Source organism: Fusarium mangiferae (genome assembly GCF_900044065.1).
Source record: "Fusarium mangiferae strain MRC7560 genome assembly, contig: FMAN_scaffold001, whole genome shotgun sequence".
Taxonomy (NCBI): Eukaryota; Fungi; Ascomycota; class Sordariomycetes; order Hypocreales; family Nectriaceae; genus Fusarium; species Fusarium mangiferae.
This window is the reverse complement of record NW_024573921.1, coordinates 1,607,917-1,625,502: the sequence shown is the minus strand read 5'-3', so window position 1 is coordinate 1,625,502 and position 17,586 is coordinate 1,607,917. Positions and strand designations below refer to the sequence as shown.

Here is a 17,586-nt window from a genome sequence, read left to right as displayed (position 1 = left end):
GTTACGCCAGGCTCTTTGATAATGTTGAGACCGATAGCGAGGCCACGAGGTTCGTATAACGAAATCAAATCGATGGAATATGATGTTACAATGGAACGGAAAGCATCGTTCCTGGGCGAGGCTGTTAACAGGCTATGATACAGTAGAGGTGTATAGCGTTCAATGTCTCCATCTTGGCTTTGAATCTTTCGGCTCAGCAGGAGAAGGTTTACGCATTGTAGACCGAACACTCGAGACAGAGGCAGGGCTGGCCCGACCGGTTTCTGTGGGCTGAGGTAGAAGACTAATCCTCCTCGAAGACATAGCAAGAGAACTAGCAGGCCTGCTGTGCCGGTCTCCATCGGGTCCGATAGATCTTGAGGCCTGTAGAGACGAGCGTCTGCCGGAGAGGGCCGTTGCTGATTGATGAGAAGCCAGGCGTGGCTTTGGCAATGGTTGAGAGCTTGCACCAGGGGATACAAGCCTCTCCCGGAATGAGAGGTTCGAGTGACTGCCTCTAGTGGGCGTTTCATCGACTCTGGGAGACGCTGATGAGGCACGTGCTAGAGGGCTGCGCAACGTCGGTAGCTTTGAGGTGCTAGAACCTGGTGTAGTTGAGCCAGCGGATTTATGTGCGACAGGGCTCTTTTTAGCATATGGGCTCGGTGTCGTTAGCGTAAGAGGTTTAAAGTTGTGACCAGTATCGACATCTGAAGTATTTGTCGAACCGTTCCAACGTGGGCGGTGTGCAAGCTTCGAATCTGGCCGTTTAATCTGGCTGGGCGGCAGACTGGTAGTAGACGAAGAGCCTGTGATGGTGGAAAGGCGAGAGAAACCCGATTTCCGGCTTGTTTGTGATGTTGGTGCTGGCAGTGAAGAGTGTCGACGGTTCGGAGGAATTTGGCGGCTGGCAGCGCCTGGCGTAGCCCGCACTTTTGGGTTCTTTGATAATGGCGTATGAGGATCCAGTCCCAAACTCGACATGATAACTGACGATGGTGGTGAGCTGCCGGGGGTTTCACGTCCGCTACCTAAAGTTGAGCGATCGTTTGAGAGCATACTGGAGATGGAATCCCGCAGCTGCTGACCCTTATCTGCATGAATTTCCTCAATCAATGACTCTGCGTCTTTCATCTGCTGTTTCAAAGCCTGCCACCTATTTTGCATGTCGTTATGCAATCGCAGAATTTCACCATTAACTGTTAGCCGCTCACTGACACCCTTGTCGATGATTGAGAGGACACGTTCAATGGCTGGCCCATAATGCATTCTTTTGGCCTCGTAGCTTTCCAACTTCTTCATCATAGCAGGCTGGTTAGTCAGATGCATACCGGAGTCGGCAGCCTCTCGAAGTTTGAGGAGAGAGCGCTCGACAGACTCTTGCATCTTCTGTGCTTGCCTACCAGCACCTCGGAAAACAATAACCCATCGATCCTCACCTAACTCCTTGCGTAGTGACTCAGCATCCTTCTCGAGCTTCTTGTAGCTAGCATCAAGTCCTTCACGACGCATGTTTAGCTCCTCACAGGCTGTGGGAAACGATGGCTGGGCCCTCGCCTCAAACATGGACAGTCGCATCGGTAGGAAGTCGAGAGATGCTCTCAGAGGCTGCATTCGAGCAAACAGAGCCAGTAAACTCGAGTCGTCCTGCGACAAGGTGGGCGTGCCTGGTGAGTTAGGTGTTACTGGAAAGGTCGGAAGGCTATAACGACTTGGGGCCTGCAATCGAGCGGCCTGGATAGGGTTCTCTTCCACGATCGTCTCAAGGTCCCCAATGTCAACACTGTCAGCGTTGGCAGCCATCAAGCTCTTGTGTCGTCGTTCTTCCATCTCAAATACAAGTCTGCTGAGTTCGTCCATTTCCCCCTGTACGTCTCCGAGAACGTTGTTCCAAAGTTCCTCCCACTCCATAGCTATTTCCACCTGAGCTCTTACCACATGTAGCGTCCTGCGGATTTTCTCCCACTCATGAATGACTGATTCCATTTGCGAAACAGCTTGGGTCAGGTCTTGCACAGATACGTTGGCAACATCCCTTCTGCTTTGCAACTGCTCGATAGCTCCAACATAGGCTTTGACAAGCTCCTCGAAGCGAGTGATAGCCATTTCGACTTCAGCCAGGCCCTCGCGACCACCAGCCGCAGCCCACTCGACATCATCTTCGCTATCCAGGCCTTCCACGACCTCCGATGCCTTGGATATCCAGCTCCTGATTTGCTCGGCAGCATTGATCAGGGCTTTGGCAGCTACCTGAGCCGTTGGAATGGCAGTAACCTGGCTCGCTAGCGATTCGGCATCTGGGAGTTGCAGTGACGTTAACTGAGCAAGCTGAGAGGCAAAAGAAGCGCGCGATAGCGTGTATATGGAACCGGGACGGTTATGGCCAGGTGTGAAATATGAGTTGAGGCTGGGAACGTAGTCGGTTGGGGGCGTAGCCGGCGTAGAAGTTGCGATTGGTGGTGTATCCTTCGGGGGTGGCGGAGGAGGCAGACCTGCGCTATCAGGAGACGGAGGGCGTGTGGTGCGCTCGATGTGTTCGCGGCGAGTGTCCAGGGTGACCTTTGTCCCATTGCCATTGGTGTGGTCAGGGAGCCGATACTTTTGAGTGTCCATGTCCAGGGGTTCGGGGGTTTGAATCTCGGGCAACAAGGCCACGGCAGAATCGGGAATCTCGACCTTGAACGGCGGTAGCTCAGGATTTGGGTCGTGGGCGACGGGCTTTGGTGAGGAAGAAGCGCCGGCGCCCTTCCACGGACGACCGCGCCGGGCGATGACCGATTTGACCGAACCCGCTTGGTGCTTCTCGTCGAGCTGTCGAAGCTGGTCTTCGTTCAGACGGCCGATTCGGTCGTTTTGAGGCGTTATCGGGGGCGTGGAGAATTTTTGGGCGCCAAATCCCAAGGCTTTTAGTCGGGCAGCTAATCCTGGTGAGGTCTTGCGAAGAGCAGATGATGGTAGGGGTGACGTTGGAGTAGGAAACGGGAGAAGAGCGTTTGTTGACGTTGACGTTGTTTTTGTTATCGTGGCAGGGGTTATCGCGGCTGAGGCAACAGCAGTCGTGCTACTCGTGGGCGTATCGGTGACAGACGAGGCAGAAGAAGTCGGAGTTGTGTCAATAATGGAAGATGAGAAAGTGAGCAAGCTGGAATTAGGATCTGGGGTGTAGGTGGAGGAGGGATTGGCTGAACCAGGGTTGAATGGCAGGTGAGATAGTTGACCAGGGACATCAGCGAAATTCAGCAGGCTGTCCGTGGGCACATCATGGTCCTGGTCACTGTAGCAGTTGCCGCTGGTAAGCTCACCCAGGTCGGTAGGTCGGTTAGTTTCAGGGCTTGCAGCAGGCGTTGATAGAAAGGGATTAGCCTTTGACATCCAGTCGCTGTCGTTGTTATCTTTGACGGCTGAGGTCGTCGCGTTCAAATCGCTGGTGTTCATCTAATCGTTGGAGTTGGCCCCTCGAAAAGCGAGGGACAGGTGGAAACCTGGTATGAAAATGGGTGTACCAGTCCAAGTTATGAAGTGCAGATCCAGGTTCCAGAAGCCAGGATTTGTTGAATGGGTTTTGCACTCGAGATTCAGAAGCGAAATGTTCTTCGTAACCCGTCAATGCGCGGATGAAAAAAACAAGACAAGACAGGGCAGATTGGATGATTGTTGGTGAGGCGTGAGATGTGCAACTTTTTCTGCGTAACTGTCACAGAGTGTCCTTATGCACTGAGAACCTCTCCCTCTATGTCCCTGAGACAAATATCCTGCCTTTTAGTGCCACTAATCACTCTGGCCCAACCGTGCGCTATCAAAATGTCATGGTATGGTGCAGCCTTGATCGCTGAGGCCAATGCGAACCCCAATAACAGTGTCGGGGCAGAAAGTTGAAGTGAGAGTGGTCGAATGAATACGACGCTCTCACATGCACATGCACATCTAGGATGTGATGGATGGGCTGAGGGTTGCTGTCAATGATAGCTTGGGTGGAGCTAGCGGCCAAGTTTTGAGGGTCCTCTGTCGCGGAGATTACCAGACTGCCAGCCACTGATTGGAGGGAGGTAAGGCAGTGTGCAAGAAGCGTACCTCAGTCCTAAGGTGGGAGACTGCTGCAGGAGTGTAGGAGTAGCTGCTGCAACAACAGAAGCAACTTCTGGTGAATCAGAAATGACCAGTCAAAGGTTTTTACGCTGCCGTTTGAGTCGATTAGGAGCTGTCGTCTCGGCCTCAAGCTATAACCTCGCCTAGCTCAAATAGGTAGACAAATGATGAGCACATCGGCAGGACAGGTGCGTTGGTGGAGAGTACAACAAGAACAGTCGGATCGGATCAAATGTTGTCGCAGAGGAGAGTTCAGATGGGACCGTAGTATTCGAACTCACATCAAACGCGAGCAACACGGCTATCGTCCGATGAGGACAGAGAGACAGAGAGAGTCAGGCGGAGACAAAAAGGGGCCAAGGTTTCGGACAGAGTAGTTGAGAAGAGAATAACACGATGTGTCCAAGAAGAAATGACTGTCCTGGATGGAGAAAGGCAGAGCTGTAGTTGGCAGGACAAGAGAGAAGCCAACAAAGAAGAGTTCGTAGTCAAACGCTTGTAGTCAAAGGGCAAAGAAAATCTTGCTGGCAACTTAAGGCCTTGAAGATTGGTGGTGACTTATTAGATGAGGATACCTACCTAAATGGAATGGCCAGAGGCATGGAATAGGTACCTGGCTAGGTTTCGGCAGGTACAAGGTTGGTAGCCAAGGCCGGCGAAAAGACCTAACATGGGAGTTCAGTTTGTATTAAAAAACTATGGGAAAAAGAATACATAAGGTAGAGTGAAGAATAATAAAAGTTAATCTCAATCCGGCAATCAGAACGATAGCCAAAGAGAAAGGCCAAACGAGGTAAGATGGAAGCCACTGAAAGTCAAAGACCTGAGCATAAAGAAGGTTTATGAGCTGTCGTTAAAGCAACGGATACAAGCTTCGATGAACACGGAGTCTGCAAACCTATAGACAAGAAACCCGCAGGAAGAAGTATGTACAATTGAGGGTTTTGAATTCCATACCCACCTGTTCGTAGGTAGTCTCGTCTCTCTGTAGGGAGTACAATACTTGAACGTAGGAAAAGACGATGGCCATATTGTGTACATGCTACGTAGTATGTTAGATTGACGCACACTGACCTGGGATAACTGCCGGGATTGGATCATAGGCTGCCTCTGATTTGCTTGCGAATTGTCTGAAGAGCTAGATCCCTGGTCAATGATCTCGCCTAGCAGCAGCCGGTCAGAATTAGCGTATATCGACCTGTCCATGGGATAGGCTGCTGTCGATCCAGAGGTTGCTTAAAGTGAGGAAGCTTGTAAAGTGGACAATTAGTTGATTGGGAACAGAATATCACATAATTATATTCAGTCTCGAATTGACAGACATTGAGCCGTATGGAGCCACGAAGAGAAGCCTCCTATTAAGGAGAAGATGTTGTAATAGAGCATGTGCAATATGCCAAATGTTGAAAAATACCTAATTGGCAGCAGTTGTAAAAAGAAAACCTCAGTCTTGCCAGAATCGTTCATATCGTCCATTGATAAACCTTGAGACGAAAAAGAATGAAGTAAAAAATAAACGCTGGCAATACCTACTCCGTACATACAGCAGAGGTATCAACATTGATCTGTTCATTCACCTATTACGGCTAGATTTGAGAAAGCTTGAGCTGTAAGGTAAGTGCATGAACCCAATAACGGAAGAATTAACCATCGGGCCCGTCCCGAGCCCCAGGTTCGACTTTCACGGGGTCCAATGGCCTTTGTTGAGCACGGAGCTTTCTTGTACATATGACATAAACGGCTCCTTGTCGTCATCGGGATGGAGTTCCAATGAGAGTCTGAAACTCGCAACTGCTGATGCCCATAGCAACGGGCCCAGTGCAGGCAAGCAAGAATTCCAATCAACCTGGAGGAGATTAGCATGTCCGATAAAGCCTGTGCCAGAGGCCCAGCCCTCTGAATCTGCAAACCCACGATCCGTTTCTGTACAATTGCAGGTTGCCCGGGGATATGATACTGGCGTGCTGTCGGCTATCGACAATTGTGATATTAATAAAAAAGAGCTTCGCTGCTGTCCTAATCATGCCTATGCTATTGCTCCATATTCGATCCTCCCCTTTGACCCCATCTATTTCTTCATCCCTGACATCTGACCGTGCAATTTGTCGTATTGATAAACGCTCCTGTGCCAATTGTTCCAGGCTCTAGGAACGGGTGGTCGGTTGTGTCCAGTCGACGGCCTCTTATTTGAGCTCGCTCTCCTACTTGAAGGGCTTACTGGATGGTCTTGCCATTTGCACCAGCTTTCTTTCCCTGCCTTTGGCGTCGGTGGTGCCGATCTCAATCCTCTTCTGTCCCTAGCCATACAGGCAACAAATATCTGGTAGCCCTTTGTCGACTCTAGGTACATCTCGAACCGCCATCACGATAAACGAATAGAAAACGTACCTGTCGGCTCTCCCTCTGACTCCCTCCGGCTCCTGCTACTGTTCCTGCTCTACCGATAAACCCTGACGACACGCGGCTTCTGGAAAACACGAAATCTTTCTTCAATCCTTGCTCTGTTTACGACCAGCAGCTTAGTTAGTTTCTCCATCGTCTGTTAATCACCCCTGTCACGCGTTGGCCCTTCGCTGTCCAGTTGGTATCCGTGAGAATTGGGGAACTGGATGTGTAATTTTACCCTGGCTTTCGCCCGTGCCCATGCCTGTCCCGCCAACCACTGACTGTATCCAGGCATCAGGTCGCCCCATCGCCGTTGGAAACCCCCTGGAAATCATTCATCCATTGAATTTCCCCTTCCCGTCTTGTCGCCGTCAACTTTTTAATTAATCTAATTCCTCCCCCCTCCTTACCTGGTCTCATCTTGTCTCGTTGTCCTGTCTTCAGTCTTTGCTACCCCTCGATTGCTGCGTATATTCGATCCTCACCTTTTCTATTATTCGCTCTCTCGATCATTGTCCCTCAGCCGCAGCGCAACCCAGTCGCAGTTCCCGGGCTGATCCATTATCAAGCCCCAATTTCTAGGCCAAGCTATCCCCGAGATACCGTGTGGGACCTCATCTCTCGTGTTTGTGAATCTCTGTAAGTGCAGATCATTCTTCACAGACACAACGTCACCGTCAAAGGTCACAGGGTTGATCTCGCGAGGGTCGATCGACTACTGTACTACTACGCATCGATAAATCAAGTTCAAGCAAGCTCTATCACATTCTGCACTCTCTTTTGTTTAGCACGGTACCCGCATAGCATCTATAGCATGATGGCTGCCACCAACGATCAGACACCGTCATTTCGCTGCGACTCCCCGCCTCCGGACGCTCTTCCAACACCAGCTATCGGTGCATGTCCAGAGCTCTCCCGCTGCTTGTCGACGACATCCTCTTGGTCGCATGGCAGTAACGATGCCAATCCTCGGGATGCTCTGGGCATAGAGAAGTTCAATCGTCATTCCACCGGAAGCCTCGACACTAGCATGCTGAAGAATCGCCATCCAGATATTTCGGCCATTTCTCGTCACTCCAGTTATAACTTTGACGGCAGGAGTCGCCGACGGGGATATATGCGGCCACAAGGAACTGATTTTGCCGCCAGCGCCCGGTCCCGCGAGAGCGTGATGAGCCTGGGCAGCATTGCGCATCTGCAGTACTATTTTGCTCGAACAGGCTTACTTGATGGCAAGGGTGGTCAACTGGCCAGGAAGAAGCAGCAGCGTGCCACCCTGGATCTCTCTTCCCTGGACACGAATGCCGAAGCTTTGCCCAAGATCGTTGGCTCGGATTTTGACTCGTCATACGCCTCTACCGACAGCAGCCCAGATTTCAGCTCACAGGGCTTCGGTACCGACCTTGTTGAGTCTCCCATCGAGGGGCTGGAAGATTATTATGAGGACAACTTCAGTGACCTTGGCGGTGATATGCTCCCACCGACTGTGAGCACGTATCACCACCGTGAAAAGGTGGTCCCCAAGCCACCCACCATTCTGGAGCTCAAGTCAGAACTCGAGCAGACGCTTGGCGACGCTAAGAAGGCACTGAATGAAGTTGAGGCGCGAAGAACCGGTACTTACGAGGAACCGTCCAGTGCCCCCGACTACCCCAACATGCCAGCGGAAAACACACAAGGGTGGTTTGAGCTGCAAGGAATGCATATTCTCGATGTTGTTACGTTGGCAATCCGCGCGGCAAAGATCTATTACACAGCGCACGAACTGCCTGACCGTCTTGACTCTATTAAGCCCGAGAAGCAAGTCAGGGCAGACCTGTTGGCTGTCATGGAGACATTAAGGCAGATGGCCACCCGAAATTTCAAAGAAGGCATGAGGGAAGAGGAGATAAAAACGATGAATGACTGGGTTGAGAGTGTCTTCGATATCTTGAAAAAGGAACAGGAGATCGAAGACGCGGAGAGGGCCGAACGGGTCGGCTGGACATGGCTTAAGGGCGACTGGGCTGGTCGCGAACTGGAGCGGGAACGAGCGTTTCTCATGTCCATGGACACGGTTTCTGAACCTTTGCCAGAATGGAAGTCAATGTCGCCTGCAGATGCGAAGCCTACCCCTTTCCTCGAAGCCATGCAGAATGGTGTGCGACTGGTTAAACTTCACAATGCCGTTGTGCACAAATCGCGACGACGATTTGGTGCCATTGGAAGCTTTCATACTGATACCCAGAAGCCCTATCGTTGCGCTGACAACTTACGGTACTGGGTCAAAGCTGCCGAACTGCGCTTCGAGGTCATGTTGAAAGTCGATGTGCTCGGAGTCCAGTACAACACATCTCCACAGGCTTGGATTGATTTTGAGACCGCCATTCTCAAGTGGTCTCGCCATGTGCGCGAGGAGATCACTCGCGAGCTTGAGTTATAGCAAGCGAATCTTGGACGCTCTTTTTTTTGTTTCTGAAGTGACGAGGGACATGCCCAGCTCGGTTCACTAATACCCTAATGATTGGACGTTGAGGACTACACAGGAGTTCACTTTGCTGGTTTTCACTTTTGTTTTCTTTGTTATTCCTTCACTTTTTTACCCTGGAAAGATCATCTGAAATTGCATATTGTGCAAAGAGCATACCGAGCTCTTTTGTTCGACCGACATGACGAAAGCACTTTGGAGCACGTTATTTTTATATTCACCTTCTCAAACACGACCGGCTTGGAGAGCCCGGCAAAGCCCTTTTCTTCTGAGACAGAACTCCCACTACATTCTAGCATATACCCATTGCATAGGCCTTAACGCGGATGAAGACATGTTCAGCTTCAAGCTATTAGACTGAATAAATAAATAAATACATACATAAATAAAGTAAATATATTATACTTGTCACCTTGATTCTCCGCTCCGTCATGTGAACTTAGATCACAAAGGGTTCACCTGGGACAAGTCACGTCTGCAAATGAAGATTTTGATAAATGAATATAAGTTTGTATATTTTATTCCTCCTCCCCCTTCTCCTTTTTTTTCTGTGGTTTAATCTTTTTCTTTTTCCGCCTTTGCTAAATATATCTATATATCGTATTTAGGCAATCAAGGTATTCGCGCCAACGGGGCCCAAACTAAAAAACTAGAAGCTAAACGACGTTATCGTGAAAATGACCAAAAGCCATAGCAGCTGTCAAACTCCATTACAAGTGTGGATATCATAACATCTCATTTCCAACCTTTCCCAATCCTTACTCGATATCAATCTTGTGGATCTCAGTCCACTCTTTCTCAGCCTTGGGCACAGTAATGGCCAAGACACCATCCTCCATCTTGGCGGTGATACCCAGACCATCAACCTCGTCGCGCTCATCTGCTCCCGTGGGCGGCAGAGCTACGTTGCGTTCAAACATGCCGACCTTGCGCTCGCCAGAGGTGAGAGTGCTGAGGAAGGCTTCATCGCCAGGGCGGTGAACGACGCCTGCGATCTTGAGAAGGTTGCGGTCGCCATCCCAGTTTAGACCAATATCCTCCTTCTTTGCGCCGGGGAGGGCGACGTGAATGACATATGACTTCTCGGTGTTGAAGATGTCGATAGGTGGGTTGAAGGAGGAGTCGGATGAGTCATTGGTGTCTTGCTCCTGGTTCTGGTTCTGGTTCTCTTGGAACTGCTCGCGCATGTTGCGAACGAAAGGATGGTTGCCCCATCCGCGGAAGAGACCAGCAAGGTCAAAGGGGCCACCGTAGGGGGGAGGGGGAGGATGAGGGCCGTGATGAGGACCATGGTGAGGACCGTGGGGGAAGCCACCGCGGCCTCGACCTCGACCGCATCGAGGACCTCCACGGCCATGGCCACGGCCACGACCTCGCCCAGCCCATTCAGGCCGAGCTCCGCACTGGCTCTCCTCAGGAGCAACTTCTTCGGGGTCAGGGGCGTTCATGGTCTCGTCAGACTCGTGGCTTTCACTTCTGGTAGCTTGCTGAGTCTCGTTTGCCTGCTGGCGTTGCTCATTATGGGTTTGATTGCCGGGAGCACCTTCACCAGCGAACCAAGGACCCCAGACGAAGCCGTCGGCCTCGGGGGGTGGAGGAGGTCCTCGTGGGCCATGTCCATGGCCATGGGGATGAGGAGGGTGAGGAGGGTGAGGACCAGCTGGCGAACCAAAGGGGAAACCCGCCATGAACGAGGGATACGGAGTCTCAGTCTGATGATCTACTCCCCGGCCAGTTGCTTGGTTGGGGTCAAAGTGCTGAATGAAATCCCAGAAGTTTGCATTGTTGTATGAGTTTGGTTGTCGGCTCATTTTGTGTAATGGATACCTATCAAGTATGGGTTGGTTTATGGTAGTGATGATAGTGAGAAGGGGTCAAGAGTGTTTATAAATGTAGATGATGTAGAGGAAGCTGGTGGTGAATATCGTACCATCCAGTGTCGACATAGCATACGATTTATATATAAAAAAAATTCTCCATTGAGACGGGCTGCCAGATGGGGCATCTCATCCGCTAGGAGGCGAGATCTAGACACATGCGTAACCCGCATCGTAACCTTGACTAGGCACAATAGACACACGTACCAGACTCACATGAAGTGGTCGAACCATTTGGATCAGCAGAGAAGGCAAATGCGTTTGGTTCGGGACATTCTTGTTGCCGCGCGGCCACTCACTCGCGCACTCGCATCTCCTTGAAATCGCCTTCAGAGAGTAACTAAGTAACTAAGTTAAGGTCTGGCTTGGGCTGGGCTGGGGGTTGCGTGAGGGAGCATGATCGGTCCCGAGACCAATAAGACACCGGGGGCGAATAAATTGGGCCACACTCCGAGTCCGTTAACTCGGCACCGGTTTGTGTGTTTGTGTTTTTCGCACTATTGTAATGTGCGGATGGCGACTTTACAGACAACACTATTATCCGAGCTTATTCGAAGGTAAAAGCAACTCAAAGAATTATTCAATGACGATTCGTGGGCTACCTAATTTCCGTCGACTGCTGAGTCATTCGGCAATAGTTAGGTACACGTCAGATCAATCAGTCTGCCAGCAGCCGCGTGGCCTCTATTTAATTGTCTACTGGGCTCTGAGATCAAGCTTGACATAAACAAGATTTTGCTCGAGTACTCTGTCAGGTGCGCTGTGTGAGAGATAGTCTTCCTTGAAAGGATAGTTGAACCTGAGATTCAGTCTCAACACACTCTACTCAGAGAGTGTTCTTTGGAAACTTTTCTTCTTCTTCTTTTTTCTTTTCTTTTTGTAATTTTTATTTATTTATGAATCTTGAAGATATCCAAATTAGTAGACGTTTTCCAAATGCTCTTGTTCTTTTGTTCAGTTTTCATTCCGAGATCTCGACAGATTCGTACTTTTGGCCACAGCTCCTCGAGTTTGCCCACTTACACGGCTGGTCTACGTCACCTGCACCGTCAACCATTTCGCACGCGTGGAAACACACGGCTACCAGCGCTGATTCGACATTTCAATATGACTTGTCTGACTCACTGAAACCAAACAATAACAAATAGTCTATTGATTGACGTCGCCTAGGGGCCTCATCCAGCCAGCAGCCACTTTAGACCCTCGACGGCATCCCGCTCACGCTCCTGCGATATCTCAAGTTCTGGAAATATAGCCCAGAACGCATGAGGAAGACCCGGATAGATGTCAATCTTTGTGGGCACTCCCTCGTCCTTGTAGAGTTGTTCAAGCACAATGCTGCAGTCTCTGACAGGGTCCATCCCACAGGCCTGAAAGTAGGTCTTGGGAAGGCCTGCATGACTGGGGAATGCGACCGGAAAAGCAAGAGGGCTCTTTGGATCAGGTCTATACTTCGCTGTGAAACTTGTCAGTACAACCTAGGTGGGCATGGGAGAGTTGCAGGCATACAGTGAATGAATTTCATCGACTCTGCGCTAAACACGGGGACCTTGGCATTTTGCTCATAGCTGATGAAGTACTCTTTGTACTTTTCAGGGACAGTCTGATGATTGACGCCAGAGGTGATTGGAGCATAAACACCCGTCAGAGGGTGCAAGGTCTCGGCGTCTCTATACAGATGGGAGATGGTCAGAGAGATATCGGCGCCTGAGCTGGTACCACCAATGATGAAGCCTTTGGACGAGTTGATTCCAAGCTTGTCCACATTTTGAGATACCTGTCTGGTTTCAGCATTCCCGCGTTCATCTTCTGAATCAAGGTTCACTCACCCAAATAGTAGCATCAAAGGCGTCATTGATAGCTTGGGGGAACACATGTTCGGGAGCATGGCGGTAATCGATGTTCACAGCAATGCCTCCCAGCTTTGTGAACTCGACACATAGTCCTGCTTCAGTGTCAAGATCACCTGTGACAAAGCCTCCACCGTGAAAGACAACAAGCCCAGGACGTCCGTCAGATGGCACATCACCGTTGGGTATGTATGATCTGGCGTCAACTTCAAAGCCATCTCTCAGAGGAATCTTGAAGTCTTTGGTGTGGTATGAAAGTGTGGCCGGGTCAGGTTTAGGTCGATACTGTTTCACCTGAGCCATCATCTCGCGAAAGGATTCCAGCTCAGTGTTCATATCCCATCCGTTAAGCATTGGGTTATGGGCTCTGATGATCTAAAGGTTGTGAATAGCTTGTGATGTCTAAGAGTATTGGACAACTTACAGGCTCAAATTCTGGATGAACATCTCCAAGGGCACGGATTTCCTCAATGTTAAGCATTGTTAATTTGTTGAATAGATAGAACGAAGACCGTCTTTTTATGCCTGGCACGTTTGCCTTGGGTCCGGGAGCCTTTGGCTTTATAGCTAGGACTCCAGCTGATGATCTGTTGAGACGAAGGCTCGTTATTTCTCAACATTCACAAGACAAAGCGATTTACAGCTCAGTTTCAATGGGACTTGCGGTGACTCACGCAATCAGGGGCTCGAGCAAAGCACAGGATGGATTTACGAGCACAGGCTGTAGTAAGCCAACAGAGGAAAGGGTCAGTAAAATGATTGGATACGACTACACCTTCACCACTCAAGTTGCAGGATATGTCACCAAGCGGGTGAGAATCTGCCCTTGTCCCCGGCGTAAATCCGTGATGCCAGTCCCTGGGAGACACCGGCTCCAAATTACAGGGACCAGTTTCCCAGATCGGTAATTTCGTAAACATCAAGACCGATGAGCGAGAACCGCGATATCGAGCTGGATAGGTTTGCACCCAAGTCCAAATCGTCAACACTCATAACAATGGATCTCTCTACCTCATTGCATCAATTGCGTGACGGTAAAGAAATGACGTCAGAAGAGAAGCGCGAAGGCCTCGCGACTCCACGTGAGCCGTGAGAAATGATTGGTCAGCGGCCTTAGTAGGCAGAGCTTAGAAATCTGACTCCCCTGGCGCATTTCGCCATTGGAAACGAATGATCGAATTCAGGTCAACTTAGCCGACGATCTCTTTTCTTGACTTGTTAATTCACAACCACGAATTAAAACCAGACACGATGGACGCAGCTCAGACAACAATCTGTATATTAAAGCCTCCAAAGCACTCAATTGCTCTCAAATTCACACTGACATGGCTCTATAGCTTCGCCCGTGGGCGCCGCCGCAAATGTTGCGTCCCCTTCCACCACAGCTCCTAGCAAGCCCAAGGTGAGCTTCTCCTTGATCAAAACGGCTCTCAATTACTATGCTAACACCTCTACAAGCCCTGCTGTGTGTGCAAAGATGAGAAGGCCAAGCGCGATGAGTGTATGCTCTTCTCTAATGCAAAAGATCCTGCCGCCGACTGCAAATCCCTAATCGATCAGTACCGATCATGCATGTCGGGATTTGGATACCAGGTGTAAAAGGTTCACAACTTCACACGATGGAATGACTTCAGCCATAGAATATGACCGTGTACAACAGATACGATAAATGTATAATAGAAGACCAATCCATGCATGTTCCCCTCCGGAGAATATCGTAAACATTGATGGTCCGCAGTGGCGTGATATGTCTTCTTAACTTGTAAGTGATGCGCATTCCTGAAGATTTGTCCTTGATGGCCGCCAGGTCAATATGAGTAGAAAGAAGAACTCATAAATGTTGGAGAGTTCGGTTGATTGTGAGTGTCCATCATAGGCTCGCTCATGCGCAGATTCATTTCCACTAGCCTGCCTTAAACCTCAAGAATGAAATGTCCCGACAAGAAAATATGGCTGTGAATTCCAGTCATTTAGTCTTCTTCATGTCGTCTTCCCTGCCCCGAAGGCCTATTTTCATCATGCTCTCGACCTCCTGGGTCTTGTTGATTAGCCGAGAAACGAGTGTTTCCATTCGCTGCTCAATGCCTTTCCTGCGCTCTACTGCTTCCATAATCCTGGTCACAGAAATGGCAACCGCGCGCGCTCTGCCAATCGTCAATTGTATCCCTAGGATAAGTCTCTGTTGGACTACATACTCTTTTGTTCGTCGATCTTGTTGAAACCTGGCGATGCTGCTGCGTAACTTGTCCATCTCTGTAGCTGACTCCTGAACAATAGCATTCATGCGCTCATCTCGCCCCTTCTTCAACTGCCATTGAAAGAGTCAGCGAAGATCAGGTTATGGATCAGAATGTCGTAAATCTTACCTGCAAAAGGCGACCATGAGCTTTTGCAGCAAAATCGGGTTTGCCGTCCTCATTGCTGGAATAATTCGACTCGTCACTTGCAGCCATGGTTGAGACGGATCGCAGCGAGTAAATGCACAAACTAATATCGTAAAGCTGAAATGCGTGGGTTAGACCGAAAGGAGTTGTCGAAATGCCTATTGTATGAACAAAACTTTCTTGGTACCTGAGGTACCTTGAGACGACTTGTATCGCAAGTAAGGTAAGGTTACAGATGGAAGGAGCGGACTTGCCTTCCACCACCGGTTTTCCAACATTAATCACTAAGTAGGTAGCGAGTACACATACAACACAGTAGAAGAACTCAATCGATCACCACGCATAAATTATAGGATTCACCATACTCTATAAAATGCAATGCTTTTGGCAGATCCAGAACCCATTTTGGTATTTTCATACAACCCAAGGCAGATGCTGCAGGGGGGGATATCTCACTCTAGCGGGTTAAAGCAATGTCGTCTATCCTCAGAATCATCTTGACTGTCTCGGCCGCCAGCTCGATCGCGCTTGTGCTAACAAGAAGAGGCTGCAACACGTTCTCCTTGGAAATATTGGTGTTGACTCCTCCGGACTTGATACTGACTCCTGCATTCTTCTCGCCCATCTCGTGTCGGTGTCGTAGCTCCGTCACTACCTTGATACTGTTGAGACCGGCGTTCTCGGCCAGTGTGGTGGGAATCACCTCGAGAGCATCCGCAAAAGCCTTCCAGCAGATTGCCTCGGTGCCGGTCAAGCTACGCGCTTGCTTAGACAGCTGTGCAGCAATTTCAATCTCAGGGGCACCACCACCAGCGATGAGAGCCTTCTTCTTCACCAAGCATCGTACCACACAAAGAGCGTCGTGCAGACTTCGCTCGGCCTCCTCAAGGATCAGAGAGTTGGCACCTCGTACAACCACGGAGACAGTCTTGCCGACAGACTTGGTGCCTGTTACCTTGACCATGCGCGATCCAGAAGACTGAACCTCCTCAACCAGATCCGCATAGCCCAGCTTATCCTCGGTGAAAGAATCAATATCAGCGATGGGTTTACAGCCAGTTGACTTGCAGATGAATTCGACCTCGTCGCGCTCGATGTCCTTGACAGCAAGGATACCAAGCTTAGCCAGGAAGTGTAGTGATAGATCGTTGACAGCATCTCGCAAGATAGATTTCTGGATGAACAGAACGTTGCACTTCGCCTTCTTGATCTTCTTGGCCATGTTCAGGAGGTATAATCGTTCCTCCTTAACGATCTTGTCCATTTGTCGATAGTCGTTGACCTGAATAGTATTCTCCATCTATAATTTGTAAGTAAAAGGTAATCCTCGTGTAACAGAAATGGACATACATCAGGCTTGGGGGGGCTCAGCTGGAATTGGATGAGACCAATTCGAGCCTTCTCCATACGGGCCGGACCACCAGCATTCTTGAGCACAGGCTGGGTGAGGACGAGACCATCAACAAGTTCGCTATCTTCAATTGTTCCACCAACTCGCTTGACGATTCGAATGTTCTTAAGATCGACGTTATCGGCGGTCTTGAGGTCGATGGTCTTAGTCACTGAGTTCACCGCCATGGGTCCGAGCAAGTTCGAATATTGGGAGACAATCTTGGACGACAGAGAGGTGTTGGCAGCTTGCAGTAACGAGGAAGTATCGCTCAGAGTGATCGGGAGGGACATGTCGTGTAGGACCTCGACGGCAGCAGCGGCAGCTCGTTGGAAGGACTCGGAGATGACGGAGGGGTGGATGCCCTTGGAGAGAAGTCGGTCGGCAGCACCAAGAAGACTTCCGCAGATAACGACAACAGATGTTGTGCCATCACCAGCTTCAACATCCTGGGCACCAGAAAGGTTGACAAGCATCTTTGCTGTGGGATGCATGACAGACATGCTCTTGAGCATAGTGTTTCCATCGTTTGTGATAATGGTCTCGCCCTTTCCACCTCGAATCATCTTGTCCATTCCTCGGGGACCGAGAGAGGTTCTGATGGCGTCCGCGACAGCTGTTCGACCGTTAATATTTGTGAAGCTTGTTGTTGCACCAAAGGCGCCATACCTCTAGCGGCGACAATGTTCGAGGAGCGCACCGCCATGGGCTTCTCCTTATCCTGTCTACAGTTAGCGGGGTGAAGCTCAAAACCCTGTCTGGAGCTCTTCATACTCGGAAAGTAGCATTGCTAGAGCCTCCCCCTGTAGGGGCTGGAGCTGCGACTGGGGCAGACATATCTTGATAATAATTTGGCGGTCCCTAGATCCTCAAAGCAAAGAAGTGATGTTGATGGCGGGGCTTTGTAGGAACACGACTGGACTTCTTGGAGATGTCCCACCTCCCCTAGGCTGCCCTACTCCGCCATGCAATTGTCAACCTAGAAATTTTGGATCGGGGATAGAGATCATCCAGCTCCGAGAGGTCCCTTGAGCTAACTCTGAGCGTCCTAGTCAGCTTTTGGCTCCAGCGGCACTATTACGTGGGTCCGTGCTCCAAGCTCGCTCAAGGCAACTCACAGATTACGGAAGGCATTCGGTGACACCTCCAACCCCAAACAATCACGACT

General features: G+C 50.0%; 7 protein-coding genes across 7 annotated transcripts; 2 read left to right on the top strand and 5 right to left on the bottom strand.

Annotated features, from left to right (window-relative positions):
- Nucleotides 1-159: 159 nt before the first annotated feature.
- FMAN_01031 (uncharacterized protein) lies at nucleotides 160-3,414 on the bottom strand (the record flags this gene model as incomplete). Its single annotated transcript, XM_041830187.1, has 1 exon — nucleotides 160-3,414. One exon carries the CDS (start codon nucleotides 3,412-3,414, stop codon nucleotides 160-162), a length of 3,255 nt encoding a protein of 1,084 aa, XP_041676366.1.
- Nucleotides 3,415-7,267: 3,853 nt separating this feature from the next.
- On the top strand, nucleotides 7,268-8,872 carry FMAN_01030 (uncharacterized protein; the record flags this gene model as incomplete). The annotated part of the gene is made up of 1 exon (XM_041830176.1): nucleotides 7,268-8,872. The coding sequence occupies one exon, from the start codon at nucleotides 7,268-7,270 to the stop codon at nucleotides 8,870-8,872; it is 1,605 nt and encodes a 534-aa protein (XP_041676365.1).
- Nucleotides 8,873-9,675: 803 nt separating this feature from the next.
- FMAN_01029 (uncharacterized protein) lies at nucleotides 9,676-10,728 on the bottom strand (the record flags this gene model as incomplete). The annotated part of the gene is made up of 1 exon (XM_041830163.1): nucleotides 9,676-10,728. The coding sequence occupies one exon, from the start codon at nucleotides 10,726-10,728 to the stop codon at nucleotides 9,676-9,678; it is 1,053 nt and encodes a 350-aa protein (XP_041676364.1).
- A 1,241-nt stretch (nucleotides 10,729-11,969) lies between these two features.
- On the bottom strand, nucleotides 11,970-13,125 carry FMAN_01028 (uncharacterized protein; the record flags this gene model as incomplete). The annotated part of the gene is made up of 4 exons (XM_041830152.1): nucleotides 11,970-12,250; nucleotides 12,304-12,571; nucleotides 12,624-13,019; nucleotides 13,069-13,125. 4 exons carry the CDS (start codon nucleotides 13,123-13,125, stop codon nucleotides 11,970-11,972), a joined length of 1,002 nt encoding a protein of 333 aa, XP_041676363.1.
- Nucleotides 13,126-13,895: 770 nt separating this feature from the next.
- FMAN_01027 (uncharacterized protein) lies at nucleotides 13,896-14,243 on the top strand (the record flags this gene model as incomplete). Its single annotated transcript, XM_041830141.1, has 3 exons — nucleotides 13,896-13,920; nucleotides 13,982-14,046; nucleotides 14,103-14,243. 3 exons carry the CDS (start codon nucleotides 13,896-13,898, stop codon nucleotides 14,241-14,243), a joined length of 231 nt encoding a protein of 76 aa, XP_041676362.1.
- Nucleotides 14,244-14,610: 367 nt separating this feature from the next.
- Nucleotides 14,611-15,097, bottom strand: FMAN_01026 (uncharacterized protein; the record flags this gene model as incomplete). The annotated part of the gene is made up of 2 exons (XM_041830130.1): nucleotides 14,611-14,952; nucleotides 15,011-15,097. The coding sequence occupies 2 exons, from the start codon at nucleotides 15,095-15,097 to the stop codon at nucleotides 14,611-14,613; spliced, it is 429 nt and encodes a 142-aa protein (XP_041676361.1).
- Nucleotides 15,098-15,485: 388 nt separating this feature from the next.
- On the bottom strand, nucleotides 15,486-17,255 carry FMAN_01025 (putative chaperonin CCT4, cytosolic; the record flags this gene model as incomplete). The annotated part of the gene is made up of 4 exons (XM_041830119.1): nucleotides 15,486-16,328; nucleotides 16,379-17,034; nucleotides 17,088-17,139; nucleotides 17,193-17,255. The coding sequence occupies 4 exons, from the start codon at nucleotides 17,253-17,255 to the stop codon at nucleotides 15,486-15,488; spliced, it is 1,614 nt and encodes a 537-aa protein (XP_041676360.1).
- Nucleotides 17,256-17,586: the final 331 nt, after the last annotated feature.